Genomic DNA, 22,803 nt, shown 5'->3' on the forward strand with positions numbered 1-22,803 from the left:
AGCTTTTTGTGTTGTTGGAGCTGCACTCATCCAGGCAAGTGGAGAGTATTCCTTCACACTCCTGACTTATGCCTTGTAGATGGTGGAAAGGCTTTGGGGAGTCAGGAGGTGAGTCACTCACCGCAGAATACCCAGCCTCTGACCTGCTTTCGTAGCCACAGTATTTATATGGCTGGTCCAGTTAAGTTTCTGGTCAATAGTGACCCCCAGGATGTTGATGGTGGGGGATTCGGCGATGGTAATGCCGTTGAATGTCAAGGGGAGGTGGTTAGACTCTCTCTTGTTGGAGATTGTCATTGCCTGGCATGAATGTTACTTGCCACATACGAGCCCAAGCCTGGATGTTGTCCACGTCTTGCTGCATGCGGGCTCGAACTGCTTCATTATCTGAGGGGTTGCTAATGCAACTGAACACTGTGCAATCATCAGCGAACATCCCCATTTCTGACTTTATGATGGAGGGAAGGTCATTGATGAAGCAGCTGAAGATGGTTGGGCCTAGAACACTGCCCTGAGGAACTCCTGCAGCAATGTCCTGAGGCTGAGATGATTGGCCTCCAACAAACACTACCATCTTCCTTTGTGCTCGGTATGACTCCAGCCACTGGAGAGTTTTCCCTGATTCCCATTGATTTCAATTTTACTAGGGCTCCTTGGTGCCACACTCAGTCAAATGCTGCCTTGATGTCAAGGGCAGTCACTCTCACCTCACATCTGGAATTCAGCTCTTTTGTCCAAGGCTGTAATGAGGTCTGGCGCCGAGTGGTCCTGGCGGAACCCAAACTGAGCATCGGTGAGCAGGTTATTGGTGAGTAAGTGCTGCTTGATAGCACTGTCGACGACACTTTCCATCACTTTGCTGATGATTGAGAGTAGACTGATGGGGCGGAAATTGACCGGATTGGATTTGTCCTGCTTTTTGTGGACAGGACATACCTGGGCAATTTTCCACATTGTCGGGTGGATGCCAGTGTTGTAGCTGTACTGGAACAGCTTGTCTAGAGGCGCAGCTAGTTCTGGAGCACAAGTCTTCAGCACTACAGTTGGGATGTTGTCGGGGCCCATAGCCTTTGCTGTATCCAGTGCACTCAGCCGTTTCTTGATATCACGTGGAGTGAATCGAATTGGCTGAAGGCTGGCTTCTGTGATGGTGGGGATAGTGGGAGGAGGCCGAGATGGATCATCTGCTCGGCACTTCTGGCTGAAGATGGTTGCAAATGCTTCAGCCTTGTCTTTTGCACTCACGTGCTGGACTCCGCCATCATTGAGGATGGGGATGTTTGCAGAGCCTCCTCCTCCCGTTAGTTGTTTAACTGTCCACCACCATTCACGACTGGATGTGGCAGGACTGCAGAGCTTTGATCTGATCCGTTGGTTGTGGAATCACTTAGCTCTGTCTATAGCATGTTGCTTCCGCTGTTTAGCATGCATGTAATCCTGAGTTGTAGCTTCACCAGGTTGGCACCTCATTTTTAGGTACGCCTGGTGCTGCTCCTGGCATGCTTTTCTACACTCCTCATTGAACCAGGGTTGATCCCCTGGCTTGTTGGTAACGGTAGTGAGGAATATGCCGGGCCATGAGGTTACAGATTGTGCTGGAATACAATTCTGCTGCTGCTGATGGCCCACAGCGCCTCATGGATGCCCAGTTTTGAGCTGCTGGATCTGTTCTGAATCTATCCCATTTAGCACGGTGGTAGTGCCACACAACACGTTGGATGGTGTCCTCAGTGCGAAGACGGGACTTCGTCTCCACGAGGACTGTGCGGTGGTCACTCCTACCAATACTGTCATGGACAGATGCATTTGCGACAGGTAGATTGGTGAGGACGAGGTCAAGTAAGTTTTTCCCTCGTGTTGGTTCGCTCACCACCTGTCGCAGGCTCAGTCTGGCAGCTATGTCCTTCAGGACTCGGCCAGCTCGGTCAGTAGTGGTGCTACCGAGCCACTCTTGGTGATGGACATTGAAGTCCCCCACCCAGAGTACATTCTGTGCCCTTGCTTCCTCCAAGTGGTGCTCAACATGGAGGAGGACTGATTAATCAGCTGAGGGAGGACGGTAGGTGGTAATCAGCAGGAGGTTTCCTTGCCCATGTTTGACCTGATGCCATGAGATTTCATGGGGTCCAGAGTCAATGTTGAGGACTCCCAGGGCCACTCCCTCCTGACTGTATATCACTGTACCACCACCTCTGGTGGGTCTGTCCTGCCGGTGGGACAGGACATACCCAGAGATGGTGATGGAAGAGTCTGGGACGTTGGCTGAAAGGTATGATTCTGTGAGTATGCCTATGTCAGGCTGTTGCTTGACTAGTCTGTGGGACAGCTCTCCCAATTTCGGCACAAGTCCCCAGATGTTGGTGAGGAGGACTTTGCAGGGTCGACTGGGCTTGGTTTGCCGTTGTCGTGTCCAGTGCCTAGTGGTCCATCCGGTTTTATTCTTATGACTACTTTTTTTTTTTAAGCGAGATTTTACAACTGAGTAGCTTGCTAGGCCATTTCAGAGGGCAATGAAGAATCAACCACATTGCTGTGGGTCTGGAGTCACATATAGGCCAGACCGGGTAAGGACAGCAGGTTTCCTTCCCTAAAGGACATTCGTGAACCAGATGGGTTTTTACGACAATCCGGTAGTTTCATGGTCACCACTACTGATGCCAGTATTTTTAATTCCAGATTTTATTTAATTAAATTTAATTAATTGAATTTAAATTCCCCAGCTGCTGTGCAGGATTTGAACTCATGACTCTGGATTACTAGTCCAGTAACATAACCACTATGCTACTGTACCCGTAACTTTGAGTGATGCCAACCTATTTAGCACCTCCTTTCTATCTATTTTTATCCTAGCCAATATCTCTACTGCGACAATAACTTCATTCTTTTCTTTTGTGAAGACAGATGCAAAATATTCAATCTGTACCTCAGTCATGCCCTCTGCCTCCACGAGAAAATTTCCTTTTTGTCCCTAATCGGCCCCACCATGCCTTTAACTATCCTTTTACTTTTTATATGTTCATAAAAGATTTTTGGGTTACCTTTTATGTTACTGCTAATCTTCTCTCACTCTCTCTTAGCCCTTCTTCAATTTCCACCCTGCACTCTCTGTATTATGCCTGGTTTTCAACTGTATTCTGTACCTGACATTTGTCATAAACCTCCTTCTTCTGTTTTATTTTAACCTCTGCTTCCTGTGTCTTCCCGAGAGTTCTGGCTTTGGATGCCCTATCTTTCCTGTGTGGGAAAATGCTTGGTTTGTACCCGAACCATCTCCACCACGAAGGCCTGCCATTGCTCATTTACTGTTTTCCTGGCCAATCTTTATTTCCAGTCCACCTGTGCTAGATCCCTTCTCAAATCACTGAAATTGGCATTCTTCCAGTTGGGTATTTTCACCGTTGACTTTTCTTTGTCCCTTTCCATAACTACTTGAAACCTAATTAGATTATGATCATTATTACCCAGATGTTCTCCTGCTGAAACACACTCCACTTGCCCTACTTCATTCCTCGTTGGGCTAGAAACATACTGATTAAGAAAGTTCTTCTGTACACATTTTAGGAACTCTTCACCCTCCTTGCCCTTTACTCGTGTTTTTTCGCCAGTCCATATTAGGGTAATTGAAGTCCCCTACTTTTACTGCTGTACTATTCTTACATTTCGCTGAAATTTGTCGACAGATTTGCTCCTCCATCTCCTTCTCACTATTTTGGGGTCTTTTTTTTTTATTCGTTCACGGGATGTGGGCGTCGCTGGCAAGGCCAGCATTTATTGCCCATCCCTAATTGCCCTCGAGAAGGTGGTGGTGAGCCGCCTTCTTGAACCGCTGCAGTCCGTGTGGTGACGGTTCTCTATAGTAAACACCTAGCAATGTAACAGCTCCTTTTCTGTTCCTTACCTCTAACCAAATAGATTCAGTCTTTGAACCCTCTAGAATATTGTCTCTCTGTAGAGCTGTAATATCATTGATCAATACTGCCACCACCACCCTGTCTTTTTTCCTTCCCTATCCCTCCTGAATACATTGTAGCCAGGAATGTTTAGTTCCCATTCCTGCCCATGTTTAAGCCAGGTATTAATTACAGCCACTATATCATAACCCCATGTGGCAAATTGCACCTGCAGCTTGTCAACCGTATTTGTAACACTCCTCCATTCCAACACCATGTTAGTCGGCTTTGCTTTTTTCCCTCCATCTAATTCCTGCTCTTTCTGCACTATTCTTTGTTCGGTTGCTGTATGTCTCTCAGTTTTATATGAACCTTGTCTCTCCTCTCTGCTGTTGCGTCCTGGTACCCATCTCCCTGCCAACTTAGTTTAAAACCTCCCCCACAGTACTAGTTAACCTCCCTGCAAGGACATTGGTCCCAGCCCTGTTCAGGTGCAACCCGTCTGGTTTGTACAGGTCCCTCCTGCCCCAGAACTGGTCCCAATGCCCCAAGAATCTGAAGCCCTCCCTCCTGCACCACTTCTCCAGTCACGCATTCAGCTGCACTATCTTCCTGTTTCTATACTCACTAGCACGTGGCACTGGGAGTAACACAGAGGTTACCACCATTTTCAGGTGCTGTTCTTCAATCTTTTTCCTAGCTCCTGAAACTCTGCCTGAAGGAACCTCAACCCTTTCCTGCCTACGTCACTGGTTCCAACATGGACTACGACTTCTGGCAGTTCCCCTTCCCCTCGCAGAATGTACTGCACCAGTGATATCCTTTACCCTGGCACTAGGGATGACCTTCCCTCCATCATAAGGTCAGAAATGGGGATGTTCGCTGATGACTGCACAGTGTTCGGTTCCATTCGCAACCCCTCAAATAACGACGCAGTCCGAGCCCGCATGCAGCAAGACCTGGACAACATCCAGGCTTGGGCTGATAAGTGGCAAGTAACATTCGCGCCAGATAAGTGCCAGGCAATGACCATCTCCAATGAGAGAGTCTAACCACCTCCCCTTGACATTCAACGGCATTACCATCGCCGAATCCCCCACCATCAACATCCTGGGGGTCACCATTGACCAGAAACTTAAATGGACCAGCCATATAAATACTGTGGCTACGAGAGCAGGTCAGAGGCTGGGTATTCTGCGGTGAGTGACTCACCTCCAGACTCCCCAAAGCCTTTCCACCATCTACAAGGCACAAGTCAGGAGTGTGATGGAATACTCTCCACTTGCTTGGATGAGTGCAGCTCCAACAACACTCAAGAAGCTCGACACCATCCAAGATAAAGCAGCCCGCTTGATTGGCACCCCATCCACCACCCTAAACATTCACTCCCTTCACCACCGGCGCACTGTGGCTGCAGTGTGTACCATCCACAGGATGCACTGCAGCAACTCGCCAAGGCTTCTTCGACAGCACCTCCCAAACCCGCGACCTCTACCACCTAGAAGGACAAGAGCAGCAGGGACATGGGAACAACACCACCTGCACGTTCCCCTCCAAGTCACACACCATCCTGACTTGGAAATATATCGCCGTTCCTTCATTGTCGTTGGGTCAAAATCCTGGAACTCCCTTTCTAACAGCACTGTGGGAGAACCGTCACCACACGGACTGCAGCGGTTCAAGAAGGCGGCTCACCACCACCTTCTCGAGGGCAATTAGCGATGGGCAATAAATGCCGGCCTCGCCAGCGACGCCCACATCCCATGAACGAATAAAAAAAACCATGCCATTCGGAACTCACGTTTGCGGTTGCAGGAACGCTTGTCTATCCCCGACTATTGAATTCTCTATAACTGCATTTCTACCCTTTCTTGTGCCCCGCCCTGTGCAGTCGAGTCTCCCATGATGCCGTGGATTTGTTTCTGACTGCACACCCCCAAGGTGTCATCACTGGTACACCAGTTTCAGAGTGCCAATATACACATCATCCGCACTACCCTCATCAACCCTCTGTTACTTTATCAAATAACAAAGCACTTCATCATAAAATGATACTTGAAAAGGAAAAATTTGCTGGGCTATGGGGAAAAAAAAGAGTAGGGGAGTGGGACTAATAGGATAGGTCCTTCAAAGAGCTGGCACAGACGTGATGGGCTGAATGGCTTCATTCTGTGCTGTAGATGCACAAGCAGACTAGGGATCAGGAGTTATAGTTTTGAAGATAGGCTTGAGAAATTAGGGTTGCTTTCACCAGCTGAGAAGGTTAACGGGTGACCTGATAGAAGTTTTAAAGGTTATGGACAGTTACGATAAGGTAAATAGTGATGGATTGTTTCCAATAGACAGTACGACAGTGAGAGCAGGGCACAAAATTTAAGGTAACTACAAAAAGGAATTAAAGAGGTTAGAATAAAAATCTTTACACAAAGGGTGGTTAGAATGTGGAATTTTCTGCCACAAACTGTTGGGCACAAGCAGTACCCAGAAATCCTTTAAAAAAATGGAATTAGACAGTTGCTTGAAAAAGATGAATGTTCAAGTGTATGGGGAGCTAGCAGGAGACTGGGATTAGGCTAGGTGCAGCGAAGCCTTGATGTGCTGCATGGCTTGTTTTTGTGCTGTGACATTCTAATTCTATGATAACACATGAAAGGACTGTATGGTAGCATTCCAAATACTATATTAAGAACTTTTAAAACTATGACACAACTTATTTGAACTGAAGTAAAAGCTGTCACAACACTACACAACTAATTAATCTGCATTTGGTTGCATCGATTACAGGTAATGCAAATTCAATACACCACAGTAACTACAAGATTACTCACATCTGATTGCTTCAACCAGCTTTGACAGGCATTCTTTGTTGTCTTTTAACATAAGGCATTCCATCAAGTAACTAAAGCACCAACACAAAATCAAAGCAAAGATCATGTTAATCAATGCAGTAGTTAAATGATCTTGAATATAGGAAAAGAGACTATTTCACCCATGTATGTCAACATAATGGCCTCAAACACTAGCAGTGGGCACATATATCTCCAACAGGAGCAGATAACAAAATGTTACCTAAAAGAATTTCAGCAGCTTTATCAAGCACAACCTATTGCTTCCAAAAAAACCTATTGCTTCCAAAAAATACAATCACAGACTTTCTCTATGGCTTCTATACTCCTTAGAAGTTATCAACAGCTCCTTGTAAAATTCACTCATAAGTTTCACTACAATTGTCAGACTAAATGGTCTAAAGATTCCACCCTTTACTGACTAAGAGGATTATAGGAACAATCCTCTAGTACTCAGGTACAGTCTCTGTACTAACAACTCATTAAAATGCCACTCAGAAACAAACCCATTTCCTTTAAGATTTGAGGGTGCATCCTATCTACTGTACATGTCCTACAGACAGCTGTTTTTTGAAGCTTTGCGAACATGTCAACAGATTATAAATTCCCAAACCATTTGGAATGAATCTAGAATTTATCCAATCTTCATTCATTAAGCATTACACAGATAATTGAACACATCTGCCATGTCTAATTCCATCCTATTTACCTCTTAAACAACCTCTCGGGTCTTGAAAACACTACACCTATGTCATGCACAGGTTATATTTTTTTACTCCATGTCAACAATAATTTAACTTCCTATTTTCGTCTTATTACTAACACTCATTTTAAGTTATCCTCAACTGGCTTTTGTATCTTCAACTGACCTGCAAGACTCGCAGTCCTCATTCGATTATTTGCATTTTTTAATCATTTGTTCTAGCCTAAATATCGCAGATTACTAGTTTCTAAAACTAAACAAAGCCTTACTATGCACTGAACACAGAGTTGCAATTCCATCTTAGTTCTCATTTAAATTTGTTTCAAGTTAGAATGCGAAAGATAAAATTTAGCATGGAGCCCACTATAGAGAATGAAAAAGACTGCATTAATAAGGGGCAATAATTTATAAATGTTGTAGCTTGTAAAAACTGTTTTGTTAAAGCGATAAAACAGATGAAATCTTAAAGGGTACCAGTACCTATCCATATTAATGCCTGCTCTGGAGGCACTGAAATGGATGGCTGTTATTGCTATCTGTGATGGTGTAAACAGAAGGCCAGCATCAGTCATGGTTTCTCGACTCAGGAACTCATCAGCTGTTTTTCGCAAAACTTCTGGATTTTCCAATGCTGAGTATCGAGCCTAAAAAGGGTAGAAAAAGGAAATAATTGTCTAGAAACATACATTTCCACAATTATCATTTCTCACCAGTACGGTTGTTTTTCATCTTATAAGAAACCAAAAGCTTCCTTTTTTTGATCTGAAAATGAAGTGCTCCCAACACAAGCTAACCATCCTATTTTGAAAAAATGCATTCCTTGATTCATTACACTGTGTTTCCAATACACATTTATAATTTGGCCACATTAGTAACAGGATGCAATGAGTACAAGGATCACTGAAATTTTAGGAAATGTATTACATGGTTAACAATGTAGAATCCTAGACCCTGCTTAGATTGAATGGACAAACTCTGTTAGAGCATTAAGGTTACTAAAAGGCAGTAGAGACTTTCATATTTTCAGCATATTTGCAATCAGGTTTTAAGTTTAAAATGAAACAGTAAATAGGCTGTTCAAAAGGAAGCATTCTTACCTAGTTTTCTGCCCTATATATGCCAATACTAGCAATTAAAAATAGTTCAAATTAAGAACGCTTTCCTGTGCAATATGAAATGACAGTGATATGTGGAATTTACATTCTTACAAAAGGGACTTCTGTCTCAATGTGCTAATGGCTAGCAATCCACCACCAGCATATTAGCATTAGAATAGAACATCTCCTCACTATGCTATTTAGTTAAAAGTAGGTTTCAGAATGAATTAGGACCACAGGAACAGGAGTATGCCAATTAGCCCCTCGAGCCTGTTCCGCCATTCAATGAGATTACGGCTGATCTGTGACCTAACTCCCTATACCCACCTTAACCCCATATCCCTTAATACCTTTGGTTAACAAAAATCTATCAATCTCAAATTTAAAATTAACAATTCAGCTAGCATCAACTGCCGTTTGCGGAAGAGAATTCCAAACTTCTACCACCCTTTGGTTTCCTAACTACACTCCTGAAAGTCCTGGCTCTAATTTTTAGGTTATGTCCCCTAGTCCTAAACTCCCCAACTGGCAGAAATAGTTTCTCTCTACCTACCCTATCAGTTCCCCTTAATATCTTGAAAACTTGGGTCAAATCACCCCTTAATCTTCTAAATTCCAGGGAATACAACCCTAGTTTGTGTAATCTCTCCTCGTAATTTAATCCTTAGAGTCCAGGTATCATTCTAGTAAATCTATGCTGCACTCCTCGAAGGCCAATATATCCTGCCTTAGATGCGGTGCCCAGAACTGAACACAGTACTCCAGGTGTGGTCTAACCAGGGCTTTGTATAGCTATAGCATAACTTCTACCCTCTTGTATTCTAGTCCGCTACATATAAAGGCCAGCATCCATTAGCCTTTATGATTATTTTCTATACTTGTCCATGACATTTTAATATCTATGTACATGGACCTTTAAGTCATTTTGGACATCCACTGTTTTCAGCTTTACACCATTTAGAAAGTACACCGATCTATCCTTTTGAGGTGCAAAGTGGATGACCTCACACTTGCCTACATTCAAATCCATTTGCTAGTTTTGTCCATTCATTTAATCTATTAATATCTCTCTGTAATTTTATGCTTCCATCTACACTTCTTACAATGCTGCCTATCTTTGTGTTATTGGCAAACTTGGATATGTGGCTCTCTATCCAGTCATCTAAGTTGTTAATTAATAGTGAATAGTTGAGGCCCCAACACAGATCCCTGTGGGACACCACTAGTCACAACCTGCCAATTTGATTACCTGCACATTATCCCTACTTTCTGTTTCCTGCCAATTTCCTAACCAAGTGAATAATTTGCCCTCAATTCTATGAGCTTCAACTTTAGCTAACAGTCTCTTATGAGGGACTTTAACAATTCTTTCTGGATGTCCAGATAAACAACGTCCATAGACATTCTCCTGTTCACTACTTTAGTCACCTCTTCAAAAAATTCGATCAGGCTCGTCAGGCGTGACCTACCCTTTATAAATCCATGCTGGCTCTCTCTGATCAGCTGAAAATTTTCAAGATGTTCAGTCACTCTATCCTTAATTATAGACTCTAGTAATTTCCCCTCAACAGATGTTAGGCTAACTGGTCCATAATTCCCTGCTTTCCCCCTCTCATCTTTTTAAATAGCGGAGTGACATGTGCAATTTTCCAATCTAAAAGAACAGTTCCTGAATCGAGAACACTTTGGAAGATTATAGTTAGGGCATCTGCAATGATCTCACCTACTTCCTTTAAACCCTAGGATGGAAACCATCTGGTCCTGGGGATTTGTCACTCTTTAGAGCCATTATTTTCTTCATTACTGTTAATTTGCTTACGTTAATTATGGTGAGTCCCCATCCCTGATTCAAAATTAGTTTCCTTGGGGTGTCCGGCATGCTATCCTCTTCTTCTACAGTAAACACTGATGCAAAGTAATTATTTAACGTGTCCGCTATTTCCTTATTTTCATTTACAATATCACCATTATCAGTTTTTAAGGGGGCCCAAATTGCTCTTGACCGCCCTCTTTTTCCTAATATAATTGTAAAAATTGTGTGTTGATTTTGATGTCCCTTGCAAGTTTCTTTCCATACTCCCTTTTTGTAACTCTTACTATCTGTTTTGTCACCCTTTGCTGTTCTTTGTATCTTTCCCAGTTGCCAGGATTTGTGCTAATTTTTGTATGCTTTTTCTTTTAGTTTTACGTTGTCCCTTACCTCTTTTGTCATCCATGGGTGTTTTTTTTGGCAAGTAGAGCTCTTGCCCCTTAGGGGTATAAGCTGGTTCTGTATCACGTTAAATTCTTTTTTGAACACCTCTCACTGATCTTCTGTCATTTTACCCATTAACAGATTTACCCAGTTTACTGTGGACAGTCTCTGTCTCATCCCGTTGAAGTCGGCCTTACCTAAAATTAGAATCTTAGTAGCTGATGCGGGTTTCTCCCTTTCAAACACAACATTGAACTTTATCATATTGTGATCGCTATTAGATAAATGTTAACGCACCATTAGGCTGTTAACTCATTATTAAATCTAATATAGCCTGCCCCTTCTTGATTCTAGGATATATTGTTGCAGGAAGCTGTCCTGAACACATTCAAGAAATTCACTACCTTTCTGACATGAGCTTGTCTGCTTATCCCAATCTATATGAAAGTTAAAATCCCCCATTAAAACCACTCTGTCTTTGCTACATGCTTGACTAATCTCTGCATTTATACATTCTGCCACTTCACAGCTGCTACCAGGGGGCCTATACAGAACCCCCACTAAAGTCTTAATTTCTTTTCTATTTCTTAATTCTACTCAAAGTCTGCACTGCCTGCTTACATCTTGCTATATCCTCTCTTATCATTGAAGTAATTTCATCCTTAATCACTAAGGATGCTCCTCCCCCTCTACCAGTTTCCCTATCCTCCCTGTAGACCTTATAACCTGGTATATTCAGTTCCCAGTCCTGACCGTCTTGCAGTCATGTCTCAGTGATGGCCACCATGTAGTACCCTCCAAGTTGAAATTGCGCCTGTAATTCATTCAATTTGTTCCTTATACTCCGTGCCTTTGTACGAATGACGCTTATTTGGGCCACACACCCTAACCTGTCCTTTTGCTCTAATGTTGTTTTTCTCACACATTTCTTATTTATCTCTCCTGATTGAATTACTTTACATCTTTTAGTTTTTCCTTTACTTGTAGTGCCTAAAGCATAATTTCTGACTATTACTCTACTCTCTTCCTTTTTGTTTTGTTTTAGAATTATTATTTATACTATTTCCACCTGGAATTTGAACCTTTGCAACTGCTCTTTTTTTTTTATAATTAGGACAAAAAAGTTATTTAATTCTGAATTAGGGGGTGGCAGGATAAAGCTGTTCTTTCCCCCCATGGAAATGAGAAGAGTTTCTCCACAAAAAGCAACAATTTATATTCAATGGGCACCTTAGCAACTGAAAAAGTGCCTTATGGAGGTATGATCAAGTTTACAAACCTGATAATGGGGACACAGCCCAACTGTCAAGAGAAAATAAATGTCAGCTCAGAATATTAAAAAGGTGAGTAAACCCTGAAGAGTACAGGTTTTGGAAGAGGGTCGATTTTTTTGTGTGTTGGAAACCATGTTTCACTTCAATTATGCTTTCAGCTAGACCTCCAGTGTGAAATATTTTGGTGTAGTAGCAACAGTATCCACCAGGTGGAGCAATTTCAGTTAATCAGCTAATCCTAATCCTGGTGGTGGTTTAAAGCAGTTGTATTTTTGATATTTTAATGGTCAGCTGCACATAATGACAAATAAAAGGTTGTTTGAACGCATTAAAAAATGCAGTCCACAAGATAAATGCATAAAAGCAAATGTAAAAAGTTACTTCATATCCCAGTTATATTGCAGGGTTGATTTTTTTTTTGCATTGTATCAATGCCAAAACTGCAGTGTAAATGGGATTCAAAGTTGCTGAACTGACACTGCATTGGATTTGGCAAGTGACGAGAGACGGCCTCAAGGAAGTAGTCTCACCTTACATTGACATAGCATTGACTTGCTGAAGTAAGAAGCTAACACTTATGTAACTTTTAAATGTGAATAAAATGCTAACAATCTTGTTAACTCTTCACCAATGTTAAAGATTTAACTAGCTAGCCCAAACCAAATTATCTTTCCCCTTCCCTGGCAGTATACACAGACCCAAGCAGACTGCAGGGTTAGCACAATAAAAATGAAAGTACTCCACACCAACCTTCTCTACATATTTCAGGTGTTACCAGTCAGGAAGCTGGCCCAGCAATTCCAACACCTTACAAGCGCATCTTCTGGCAGGCAAAAAAACCCACAAATACACCCAAAATGCCTGCAGTTCCTCAGACAAATGAGGGCTCAGCCTTCCCAATGTCAGGAAGTACTAATTGGCAGCCCAATTCCACAGATAATGAGCTTGGAATCTGGTCTGCCCCCACAACCTACAGCTGGGCATGGAGGCCTGGCTATCCAACCAAACCAACCCCATTTTACATCTTGCCTTCATAGTGGATACCAGAAAAACCCGACAGATTCAGGAACACCCCATAATAGCAACTCTGAAGGAGACCCAGGTCTCCTTGAAAATGCTTCTGGGTCTATCAGTCCTTTAGGCAATCTGAGGCAATGGAGAATTCCCAATTGTATTTACCATCGACTAGTTCCAAATCTGGCACAAGGGGCATAATTAGAATAAACCCACTCCTTGATAAAAAACAGATTACACATAAGAACATAAAAAATTGGAGCAGGAGTAGGCCAATCGGCCCCTCGAGCCTGCTCCGCCATTCAATAAGATCATGGCTGATCTGATCCCAACCACAAATCTAAAGAACACAAGAAGTAGGAGCAGGACCCGGCCACACAGCCCCTGGGCCCTCTCCGCCACCCACAGGGCATTGACCGATCCGAACTCAGCTTCATGTCCAATTTCCTGCCCGCTCCCCATAACCCCTAATTCCCTTTACTTCTACACCCTTGACAACGATTGTTGGTTGGCTATTCAGCCACTGGAGTATCATAGATAAGCTTAATCTAGTCCTCATGCAACATACATAATATATACACTGATTGGGAGTGGAAACCATTGCCAAATTTTCCTTTCTCTAATGCAGGATATTGGGGCCAATTGTAGAGCTCCTACTGATGCCTTGTTTAGTCAGCACAGACTGGGGATTAAACTTGAACCTTGCTGGTCTGCATAGCTCAGCTACTCACTGCATAAGTTCACAGTCATCATGGGAGCTGCAAATAAAACTTCAATATCATTATTCACTCCTTACCGTTTCACATACACCGCTTAGGCTATCCATCAGCTAACAACTAAAACCAAACCACACTTATTTATCACTGCAGTATTGTGAATCTTTCTAACTTATGGTCACGGTGAGAACTGATGAAACTTGAACACAGTTGAATCTTGCAAGCAGAAATAACCTAGAGCACTAGCACTCCAACCTATCACCTGTAGACTGTTAAGCAGATACCATTACTGCTGTGGCGCTAAGGTACTTAATAAGACTTTTCTACGTGCAAAGATAAACAGACTTTCAATGTTTCAAACTTCCAATAGTCTCAAGACTATTCTGAATTACTTAATTACAGAACAAGACCAGTCACTGTTGGCATGGTACCTTTAGATCAATAAGAAAGCCCTCAAAAGGTCGAAATGGGTTGTGGACAATAAGATGAAAGTTCAGCTGCTGAATAAGCAACAATTCATACTCAAGGATCTGTTCCAGTGCCTTATCTTGACCCGCAGGGCTCTCCCACAGATTAGCAACAAACTGGGAACTTGAGACATTAAATTCATCCACTTTACATGCCAAGTAGACACTTGTCAACCTAAATCAAAATGAGAATAAAAAGGCTTTAATGAAGGAAGATTCCAAAATAGAATTAGAATATTACTGCACAGCAAAAGGCTATTCAACCCATCGTCTGGCTGGTGCTTTTCTGCACATGAGCCATTTAGTCTAATCCCGTTTCCTGCTCACTCCTTATACACTCTAATATTCCTCTTTTTCAAGCAATTATCTAATTTCCTTTTAAAATAATTTATGGACTTTGCTTCGACAACAGTTTATGGTAGAGAATTCCACATTCTAACCACCTTCTGCATATGGTCACTTTTGTGGTTATCTTCAGTTTGTGCCCTCTCATTACTGTCAGTGAAACAATCCATTTAACTTATCATAATCCTTTATAAACTTGAAGACCTTTATCAGTTCATCCGTTTACCTTCTTTGCTCATTTAAAAAAAAATCTAACTTCTCAATTCTGTCTTCATAACTGTAATCCCCTAATCGCTGGTAACATCCTAACAAACTTATGTTGTACCTTTTCCATTAATTTTACATCTTTCCTATAACAGGATGTCCAAAACTGTACACAATACTCCAACTGCAGCTAAACTCCACTACTTCTTCCCTAGCTTCTCTCAGGTCCTGGTGATTTGTCTAACTTAAGTTTGATTAACTTCTTTAGTAACATTTCTCTTCAAATAGTAACCTCCACTAACTGTTTTACACCCACCTCTGCTGGTTCTACAATCCCAGTTTTCACACAGGAGGTGGATATTATCAACTTTACCTCCTTTATCTCTTAGCAACCCCACCCCTATCTTTACTATCTTCTTACTAATATCCAGTCAAAGCTTTTTTATTTTCTTTATGTTTCTTGCTATTTTTCTCATAAATCCTCAGCCTTTCTAATCTCCATTTTTGTAGTTTTTCTACATTCTTTGCATTTCGCATGACTGCTTTTTAAAAAAAATTGTCTGCACTGTAAGCACTAAATTCTTAAGTTTCAAATTTAATCTAATTCCTCTGTTCACCCATAAAACCTGAGCCTTCGAAATACTCCCTCCCTTACTGGAATATATTCTATTTGAACACCTTCCATTTCCTGCTATTGGTCATCTACAGTTCCATTGTCTTTTAAAAAGCATTTGGACAGTTACATGGGTATAGAGGGATATGGGCCAAGTGCAGGCAATTGGGACTAGCTTAGTGGTATAAACTGGGCGACATGGACATGTTGGGCCGAAGGGCCTGTTTCCATGTTGTAAACTTCCATGAATCATTCATTTCACCTGCACAAGGTCCCTTTTTATCTCAGTCAGATACCCTTTTCCTCAACTTTTCTATTCTTATAGCAAACTTAATTATATTTTGGTCATTGTTTCCCAAAGTTTCCTCTACTTTTAGGACACATACTTGCACCATCTCATTACCCAGAACCAAGGCAAGTAGTACTTTCTTCCTTCTACGAGTAGCAATGTATTGCAGGTATATTTAATTGCCAATCCTGACCCAGCTGCAGTTATGCTTCAGTTATTGCTACATCATGATTTTCCATTTTAATTGATAACTAGATCTCCACTTTTGTTTCTTATACTCTGCACATTTATGTACACACACACACACTTTGTTTTAGAGTCCCTTGGTTTGGCAATTTTTTTTGCATTCCCAGATACTGATTTCTTTTTACTATTTTTACCATTTAACCTCTTTTAACCGTTTTACCTCCAGATATTAAAGCTTACTTTCCCTTCAAACAGCCTATATTTTAAATCTATTGCTTTTCCTTTTCCCACTGCCATATTAGTTTCAACTCTTCCCCAATGCCCTAGGTAAGCCTCTCATGATGATATTGGTCCGAGCTGTGTTCTGATGTAGGCTGCCTGGGCAGTACAGCTCACTCCTGCCCCAGAACTAGTTTCAACGTCCAAGGAATCTGAACTGTTCCCACCTACATCGTGTCTTCAGCTACATATTTACCTCCCTGATCTGGCTGAGATGTGGCACTGGTAGTAATTCAGAGATTACTATCTTTGTGGTCTTAGTGATTAATCTACCTCTAAACCCTTAGAACACTTTTTAGAGGATCTAAATTCTATTCTTCTCAGTCATTGGTTGGCATAAAATTAAGACTTCCAGCAGATCCCCTTTCCTTTTGGAGAGCCTCTGCACCTACACCGTTGCCCTGACACACAGGAGGCAATACACCATTTGCAACTCATGCTTTTAATTACAGGAGTAACTGCCTACTCCTCTTTCAATCAAATCTCCCACTACATTCCTCCACTTAACGCTCCCCACTTGGGTAGCCACTTGCTCCTCGGTGTCACAGCTTTGCTCATGATTTTCCTGCAGAATCACCACCTTCGTACAGAGTTGTAGGATCCAGCACCGTATAATTATTGCACAGGTTTGGATCCCCAGGAATTTCCTGTGCTGTCTCAACCCAAGACCTCTTCCTCCTCCACCCCCAAAAAAGATTGTCACCTATTTCCTTTCCTCACCATAGCTCTCCAGCTGCAGAGGTGACTACCTCCTCCAATACATGCTCCAGGAACTCTTTTTCCTCCCATAAAGTGAGAGTCTCTCCAATTGTTTCCTTGTTAGCTTGAACACTAACAAGTCCACCTGGAGACACTTCCTAACACATGTACCTGTCCTGGACAATCAGTTCCCAGAAAATACCACATCATGTAAAAATTAAAAAGGTCAGTTCTGAACAGCAGAAATTAGAAAGTAGGAGTTAACACAAGGCTAACCTTTTAAATCTCATCACAATTTATTTCTACAAAACCAAAAACTGCATATCTATACTGTCAAAACACTGGTTAGGCCACAGATGGAGTACTGTGTGCAGTTCTGGTCGCCACACTACAGGAAGGATGTGATCGCTTTGGAGAGGGTGCAGAGGAGATTCACCAGGATGTTACCAGGGCTGGAGCGCTTCAGCTATGAAGAGAGACTGGGAAGATTGGGTTTGTTTTCCTTGGAGCAGAGGAGGCTGAGGGGGGACATGATTGAGGTGTACAAAATTATGAGGGGCACAGATAGGATGGATACTAAGGAGCTTTTTCCCTTCGTTGAGGGTTCTATAACAAGGGGACATAGATTCAAGGTAAAAGGCGGGAGGTTTAGAGGGGATTTGAGAAAGAACTTTTTCACCCAGAGGGTGGTTGGAGTCTGGAACTCACTGCCTGAAAGGGTTGTGGAGGCAGGAACCCTCACAACATTCAAGAAGCATTTGGATGAGCACTTGAAATGCCATAGCATACAAGGCTACGGACCAAATGCTGGAATATGGGATTAGAGTAGACAGGGCTGATGGCCGGCGCGGACACGATGGGCCGAAGGGCCTCTATCCGTGCTGTATAACTCTATGACTCTATGACCATGTTTGGTAATATGGGAACACCATCTTCAATTTATTCGGTTTTGATAATTTTATAATATCGTGCCACAGTTGAAATATAGGAATACAATGGGGCTGCATTAACAGCTCTTAGAAAATTAAGCAAAACTTTCACATCAGAAGTTGGTACAACTCAACTGTGGCAACCCAATCAGCCAACAAATAGACTAAAAACTCACATAATAGTCCTTGGATGATATTCCATTAAGGAGTTATTCAAATAAAATCTCTTGAAATACATACTTGCTGTGCCCTAAATGAAGAAATATAAACAATGTTCTCAAAGTCTATCATATATACAACAGGTTACCTTCATTTAAACAATCTTGTACAAGTATAGTTTTTGATAAACTACTTTTTGACCATTTACAGCACCAATATAATGTTATTTTAAAAAAATAAAATTGTAGTATGTTGCACTCAGTCACTTGCTTTTAAAACATTGTTCTGGTACTTTTTTTGTTAACAGGGTCATTTTTAAACAAAAATATTAGACCTTGAACAAGTGTGTTATTTTGTAATGTAGACAACATAAACAAAAAAAACTCTACAGACTATTAAAAACTTATAGTCAGTTACTAAACTACAAAATAATTCTTACCATCACAGATTTGGGCATGACGGGTTTAAATGCAGAGCAAAATTCCAAGAGTCGTTTTTCATAGTATTTACGTAGTACCTCCTCTTCATGAGGCTCCAGAGACAGCAGACAGTCATTTGGAGAAAGCTGGTCAGCAAAACCAAAGCAATCATTATCAAGAGAAACAATGGCACATACTGCACCTTTGTATGTTCTATTTCTCTCTGAGCAAAGATGGCAAGAAGCTTTACTATGTTTCGCTTCAACCATTCACAACAGCTTGGGGGGGGGGGGGGGGGGCGGGCGGGCGGAGGAAAGAAGAGGGAGAGAACTTTAGCTAAATCTATGCTGCTATTTTCCAAAACCCATCTTTTAAATTTGTTTCTGTTTTTATTCATTACTCAGGAGAATTTTCTTCTGGTTCAGACTTGAAAAAATAAATGCACTGCTCAATTCCTGTCACTGAGTGGCAATGGGGCAAGGTAAAAATTGTAAAAATGTAAAACCCGCCCACTTCCAGCTCTCAGGAGGCGGGTCGGTCACTAAAATATTTTGAGACTGCATGCCTCCATTTTAATAGCTTTTTTATTTTTTAACTCCTGGGGACTGAGTTGAGAAGGGTCAGATCAACAGGTAAGTGGCTTTATTGCACTGGTTGTAGGCCAGGAGGAGCAACGGTGTTTCCTTCAGGCCCAACAAACTTGCCTGCCGCGATCAGATACACACGATCGACCAACTCTCTGCCACCACCCCCCACCACTCCGATGACCGGCACCCCTCCTCGAAGTCCGGCCTCAAGTCCTCGATGACCAACCCCCATCCCCCCGGATGTCAGACTTACCTGCTGGCATCCGCTCCCTGAATGCTTTCCCATCCGACAGACAGCCTATCAATCTGGCTGGCTGTTGAGTGGGAAACCTGCAAAAAAAAATTTTAAAAGACGCCCTTTAGTCAAAATTGTAAGGACATCTGGGAAACCCAAACTTCTGGGCTTCCCGTCCAGAAATGCACCCCACCCCAATCTCCACGGCTCGGAGTGAAAATTCATGCCAGGGAGGCTGAATCAACAGAGCTGAAGCTAGGCCAAATATCTAGAACAGCCAGCAGCAGAGTGGGAAGTAGAGACCAGAAGCAGCCAGCCAGCTCATACCATACCACCATGCAGCTTGCCAACAAGGGTGAATCATGTCCCCTGGGCCAGTGTTGTTCAATTAGTTAGCCACTAGCCATATGTGGCTAATAGGGAATCCAGATGCGGCTAATTGCATTTTGATGAGTAAATAAAAAATGAATAATAATACATCATTATTGGGCATGTCATCTCAATACTCATTCGCAAGGCATATGCATGTGTACTTTAACCCTTTTTGTGCATTTGTTGGTAAAATGGTAATACGAATGCGCGAGTGGTTTTCATCATTGTGTGTGCTTTACTTCCTTGGTTACTGCTTATTGGTTGTCTGCCAAATTGGCGGGCAGCACGAGTGAAAATGCTGGACTTCAGCACCACGGAAACACCAGCAACATTGGATGGAGAGGGAAGCTGTCATCATGGTCAGTTTGACCAATCGGAACAACAGCTCCAGACGAGCAGAAGCAAGCCAACCCAACCAATAATGAGCAGCTCCAACTGGGCACGTCATGGAAGAGGGCAAGCAGCATCCAAGCAGATTCTGGTTGGACAGCAGGGGCAAGTCTAGTGAGTCTCGTTGTGCAAGTCAACATTCTCAGCAACCACTCTGATGAAGTCAAAGTACTGTGCAATTGCTCGACAAAAACCTAGAAGTTGCGCTAAGATGTGTTTGTCTGATAAATTCATGCCGGAATTCCAAACTTTGGTGAAAGAGACAGACTGCAAAGTTTTGCGCTGAACAGCGATAGATGTTGGTTAAGTAAATGTGCACGTGAAGTTCCTTTACCTGTATTGTGTGTAAGGTGTTTTCTACTAAAGTTAGTGCATGTGGCTAAAACAATGTCACTGTAGCTGACACTGCTTTGGGTTATGGGGCAGAAATAGCAGGAGCAGCATGCATGAGATGCCAGGATAATGAGGAGAGATGGCCGATGCACAGTTGGTTTCTCAGTTAATATGGAAGTCTCATGCGTTTATTCCTTCAAGACTATACTAAGAAGGAAAGCTATGCTGTAACCTCTCCTATTCCCTGTTCTGAATGGCTTGTGAAATTTCTTTCCCACTGGCCATTTTTTTAAAAAAATGGATGTGGTATGAGAAATATTCCACAGTGGAAGAATCATGGTGCCCTCGTGACCCTGCCTGAAGCAGCTAACTGTAACTTCTGTGCAAGAAAGAAAGAAAGAAATGAAACAAACAACAGTGTTACCAGTGACTATTATTAGGAACTAAAACAATACACCATATTTGAATATTGCAACACTCCTAACCAGGAATAAGAAACAGACTGGACTAATGGGTTGCAAAAGCATTTATACTGTTTGCTGTTCTGGAACAGTAAGTGAAATTTTTAAGTAAAAAACTCACTTTTCACCCCCTCCCTTCCCCACTTCTCCTCAGTTTCCCCATATGAATCGCCATCCACAATTCAGAAGATGCAAGACGACTTGCTCCCAGGCCTCCATCAATAGTTTTCTGAAGCCCATTATGAGTAAGACAGCATAGCCTGGAATGACTTTTGCATGGAAAAAGCACCCAGCCTCTGCTCAGCATTAGCTCACAGAGGCATGGCTGGGAGCAGGATATCCGAGTACCAAGGGGGTACAAAAACATTGCAAACCCACCCCTCAATTTTTTGGCTCATATCCTTGCTTCAGAACCAAAAGTTCAATATCCTTACAAATAATTTCAAATAAGTCCAAAATACCAATACTAAGCAAACAGATAATTGTACATACTATCTATTATTTACTTTCTCTGTTAGAGCTATAATCATCAAGTTTAATCAAAATTAACCTGATAGCAGTGAAAGTCTAAATGTTCTAAACATTCATAAAGCAAGGCAAAACAAGAATCAATAGCAGTAAAGTAATACAAGAAGCATATGCTAACATAACATTTATGATGGGGAACAACGGGAGGAAAACAGATTTTTTGCCATACTCATGACTGATATTATTAACATAGCACATTAGTGGTCATTAATGTGAAATTCATACTAGTTTAATTTTATTCCACAATTACAAGTGCATTTTGCAATGGATATTGATGAATCATTGACAATGCTAATATGCTTTGTTTGTTAACCCACCAAGGACTTTGATAGTGTTTCTCAACAAAAAAAACTAAAATAAAGTTTACTCTTTTTGAAATTGTTAATTCTAAACATTCTATGAAAGAATTATATTGGTTTCTGCGCATTTGTTCATTTATACTTTTGAACATTAATTACTTGAAGGGCAAAAGCAGGGCAGAGGCTGGGAACTCTGACGATTGACTTACCTCCTGAGCCTTCAAAGTATTTCCATCATCTACAAAGCTCAAGTGAGGAGTGTGATGGAATACTCCTCGTTCACCTGGATGAGTGAAGCCACAACACTCAAGAACCTTGGTACCATCCAGGACAGAGCAGTTCGCTTGATCAGTGCCCTGCCACTGGAATATCCTACCACTCCACTACCGGCACAGTGTGGCTGCAGTATGATCTACAAGATGCACTGCAGAAACTCACCAAGGTTACTTCAACAGCATCTCCCTCCCCTGCAACCTCTACCACCAAGAACAAGAGCAGCAATGTCTTGGGAACACCATTACCTCCAAGTTCCCCTTCTAGTCACACACCACCCTGACGTAGATATACATCACCATTTCTTCATGAATGTTGGGTCAATATCGTAGAATTCCCTAGCCAACACCATTATGGAAGCATCACTACCACAAGGAATGCAGTCATTCAAGGAGATGGCCCACTGCTGCCTTCTCAGGACAACGAGAGATGGGCAATAAATATAGCCTTGCCAGTGTCACTCATATTCCAAAAACAAATATAAAAAAAGAAACTGACAGTTTTTTTAGGCCTATGTTAACAACTTCAACTCTGCAAGTAATTCTGACTGTCTGCTCGAGTAGAGCCAGTCAACAAAAATATGCAAATTCTTTATTTGTACAACTTTCTATAGTTCAATTTATATTTTTATATTTTAAAAAAATCCCTTTTTCAAGTTTATAATGAAAGGCAACATCATGGAGCATATTAGATATTGACTTTTCATCAAAAGTGTGCACCATATGGGATGCATCCCAGGTTGCTGAGGGAAGCAAGGGTGGAAATAGCAGAGGCTTTGGCCACAATCTTTCAATCTTCCTTGGATATGGGAGTGGTGCTAGGGGACTGGAATGCTGCACGTTACACCCCTGTTCAAAAAAGGGAAGAGAGATAAACCAGGTAACTACAGGCTAGTCAGCCGAAAGTCAGTGGTGGGGAAGCTTCGAGACTATAATCCAGAACAAAGTTAATTGTCATTTGGAAGAACATGGGTTAATAAATGACAGCCAACATGGGATTGTT

At 42.0% G+C, this 22,803-nt stretch overlaps 1 protein-coding gene across 2 annotated transcripts in view; it reads right to left on the reverse strand.

The window, feature by feature from the left end:
* The window catches only part of ccnh (cyclin H), a 41,062-nt gene that overhangs the window by 11,023 nt on the left and 7,236 nt on the right, over positions 1-22,803 (reverse strand). For both annotated transcript variants that reach the window (XM_067982808.1, XM_067982809.1), the window contains exons 3-7: positions 18,344-18,469; positions 17,922-17,995; positions 14,166-14,376; positions 7,920-8,083; positions 6,719-6,789 (exon numbers count right to left, since the gene is read on the reverse strand). In XM_067982808.1, the coding sequence (XP_067838909.1) occupies positions 6,719-6,789; positions 7,920-8,083; positions 14,166-14,376; positions 17,922-17,995; positions 18,344-18,469 (646 nt within the window). The remainder of the gene's footprint in view (positions 1-6,718; positions 6,790-7,919; positions 8,084-14,165; positions 14,377-17,921; positions 17,996-18,343; positions 18,470-22,803) is intronic.

Source organism: Heptranchias perlo, chromosome 4 (assembly GCF_035084215.1).
Source record: "Heptranchias perlo isolate sHepPer1 chromosome 4, sHepPer1.hap1, whole genome shotgun sequence".
Classification (NCBI taxonomy): Eukaryota; Metazoa; Chordata; class Chondrichthyes; order Hexanchiformes; family Hexanchidae; genus Heptranchias; species Heptranchias perlo.